The sequence below is a fragment of the Benincasa hispida genome, chromosome 10, assembly GCF_027475165.1.
Source record: "Benincasa hispida cultivar pf3 chromosome 10, pf3_genome.v1.1, whole genome shotgun sequence".
Taxonomy (NCBI): domain Eukaryota; kingdom Viridiplantae; phylum Streptophyta; class Magnoliopsida; order Cucurbitales; family Cucurbitaceae; genus Benincasa; species Benincasa hispida.
In genome coordinates this window covers 11,301,677-11,304,022 of record NC_143487.1, presented here as the reverse complement: position 1 = coordinate 11,304,022, position 2,346 = coordinate 11,301,677, and the positions used below count along the sequence as shown (strand labels likewise).

General features: G+C 36.4%; 1 protein-coding gene across 1 annotated transcript; it reads right to left on the bottom strand.

The window, feature by feature from the left end:
- Positions 1-264: 264 nt before the first annotated feature.
- LOC120088578 (aquaporin PIP2-7-like) lies at positions 265-1,978 on the bottom strand. Its single transcript, XM_039045974.2, has 3 exons — positions 1,053-1,978; positions 827-967; positions 265-744 (listed from the first exon to the last, which is right to left on the bottom strand). Exons 1-3 carry the CDS (start codon positions 1,653-1,655, stop codon positions 631-633), a joined length of 858 nt encoding a protein of 285 aa, XP_038901902.1. The 5' UTR covers positions 1,656-1,978; the 3' UTR covers positions 265-630.
- Between the last annotated feature and the right edge of the window lie 368 nt (positions 1,979-2,346).

Genomic DNA, 2,346 nt, shown 5'->3' with positions numbered 1-2,346 from the left:
CAAACATTTTTGGGTTTTTTTTTTATTATTTATTTTTTTTATTATTATTCTTGTACATTTGCAACCACTCTATTGGATAAGAATTCCAGAACCAACTTTGCGAAATTCAAGATATCACATCCACCACAAATTTCCATCTATTATAATCTATGTGCTGTCAGTTTCACTACTTTAATTTTAAGTAACCCTCTTAGCTCAAAATTAATAAATAATCAATACATTACCATTTAAATAGAGATAATTGTAAGTAAGAAAGAGAGTAAATGAACATAATAAAGGAGATTCTTTTATTAAGAAAAACAAAGGATAAGGATGAAACACAAAAGAAAATACATCAACAACAGACATAAGATGAGAATGCGCCCCATTTTTTTTTTTTTTTTTCGTTTTTATAGGGGGGGAGAGATGGAAATATGTACAATTTCCAGGGCCAATAATTAAACTTCTTGTAGAACTCAATTTTGATGACGGACGAAAGCGGACGAGAACAGAGCAGCAACAATTGAGTTCCAAATTCCACCATCAAAAGTCTATTGAGAAGGAAAAAGAACAAAACCCAAAACAAAAAAAACAAAACACAATCTTGTCTTCTGAGAGAAACCAATTAAATTATATTTCCATAAGGATTTTTCAAGCGTTGCTCCTGAAAGATCCAAGAGCTTTAATAGCTCCAGCTCTGAGCACATACTGATGGTAAATTGCAGCAATTGCAGCTCCAATAAATGGCCCAACCCAGAAAATCCACTGTACAACACAACAAAAACTCCATTAATAAACTAAAACAGAAAACGAAATTGATCAATTAGTCAATTGATTAGTTAATTACTTGGTCATCCCAGGCTTTCTCTTTGTTGAATATTACAGCAGCTCCAAAGCTTCTTGCAGGGTTAATTCCAGTTCCAGTGATGGGGATTGTAGCCAAATGAACCATGAACACAGCAAACCCAATTGGGAGTGGAGCCAAAACCTTTTAATTACGACAAAGAAACAGTTAATAAGTTAATTTAAGAAGAAAAATAAAAAAGAAAATGGTTATGTGGGTGGGTACATACGGGAACATGGGAATCTCTGGCGTTTCTCTTGGGATCAGTAGCAGAGAAAACAGTGTAAACAAGAACAAAAGTTCCAATAATTTCAGCGCCTAATCCAGTGCCTTTGTTGTACCCAACATTAAGCATATTAGCACCGCCGTTATATCTAACATAATAAGCAGATTGGAAGGCTTTAACCAAGCCACAGCCGCAAATAGCGCCGGCGCACTGAGCAATTATGTATAACAGAGCCCGAACCAAAGAAACCTTACGAGCCAAGAAGAGACCGAAAGTGACAGCGGGGTTAATGTGGCCACCGGAGATACCGGCAGTGCAGTAAACGAGGATGAAGATCATACCACCGAAAGCCCAGGCGATGCCGAGGATGCCGACACCGTTACAGGGGTCGGAAGAAACGGAAGGGTCGCTCTGGTGGGAGTAACCGATGACGGTCAGAACGGTGACGTAGAGAAAGAGAAGAGTGGCGATGAACTCAGCGATGGCGGCTCTGTAAAGGGACCATTTGGTGAGTTCTTCAGGGTCGATTAGAGGGGCGGGGGGTGGGTCTTGGTAGTCTTTGCTTTGGAATTCGCCTTGCTCTGCAACTTCAACGTCTTTCCCCATTTTTGATTGATTTGGAGCTTTTGGGAAGAGAAATGGAAGTGGGAAAGTGGTAGTGATGAGGAAGAAGAAGGGGGAAAAGGGTATTTAAGGAGAAGGGAAGAAAGTACCAGAAGGAAGGAGATGAATTTTGAGTGTTAATTTTGATTTAATTTAATTTAATGTATAATGTATGATGATAATGTAATTAGAATTGGGATTAATTATGGACCGCCCAATGAGCTTGATTTCGCTTGCATTGGGACCCACTTTTCCGCCTCCAACGGCTCTCGATGGTGTTTTTGTGTTTTGTTTTTGTTTGAGAAATTTTGGAAAATGGTCCCCCCCCCCCCCCCCACTGCCTTTCTTCTATTTTTTTTTTTTCTTTTACTATTAACGTTTTACCGTTCGTTATTGTCTATTCAAATACCTTTTTTTTTTGTTACTGTACTTTTAAGATTTTATTCATTTTGTTTTCTCTACTTTTTAAAGAAAAAAAATCACAAAACAAATGGGTCATGTGCTCAATTTTGTTTAAAAGAGATTGAATTATTTTTATTTTATTTTTACCGTGTAAAAAAAAAAAAAGAGAATTAGTAAATTGTACCTAATTATTATTCTTTTTTAGATTTTTTTTTAAAAAAAGGGACAATTTTTATCAATTAATTTACATTTTTATCTCATTTTTAATTGGAGTCAAAATGATCGCGTTTTA

Excerpts from the sequence above, each read along its gene's own strand:
- LOC120088578 (XM_039045974.2), bottom strand. The coding sequence starts at position 1,655 with ATGGGGAAAGACGTTGAAGTTGCAGAGCAAGGCGAATTCCAAAGCAAA. Across the intron at positions 968-1,052 it reads CCAGAGATTCCCATGTTCCC|GTTTTGGCTCCACTCCCAAT; the intron begins GTATGTACCCAC and ends CGTAATTAAAAG. Across the intron at positions 745-826 it reads AGAAAGCCTGGGATGACCAA|TGGATTTTCTGGGTTGGGCC; the intron begins GTAATTAACTAA and ends TGTGTTGTACAG.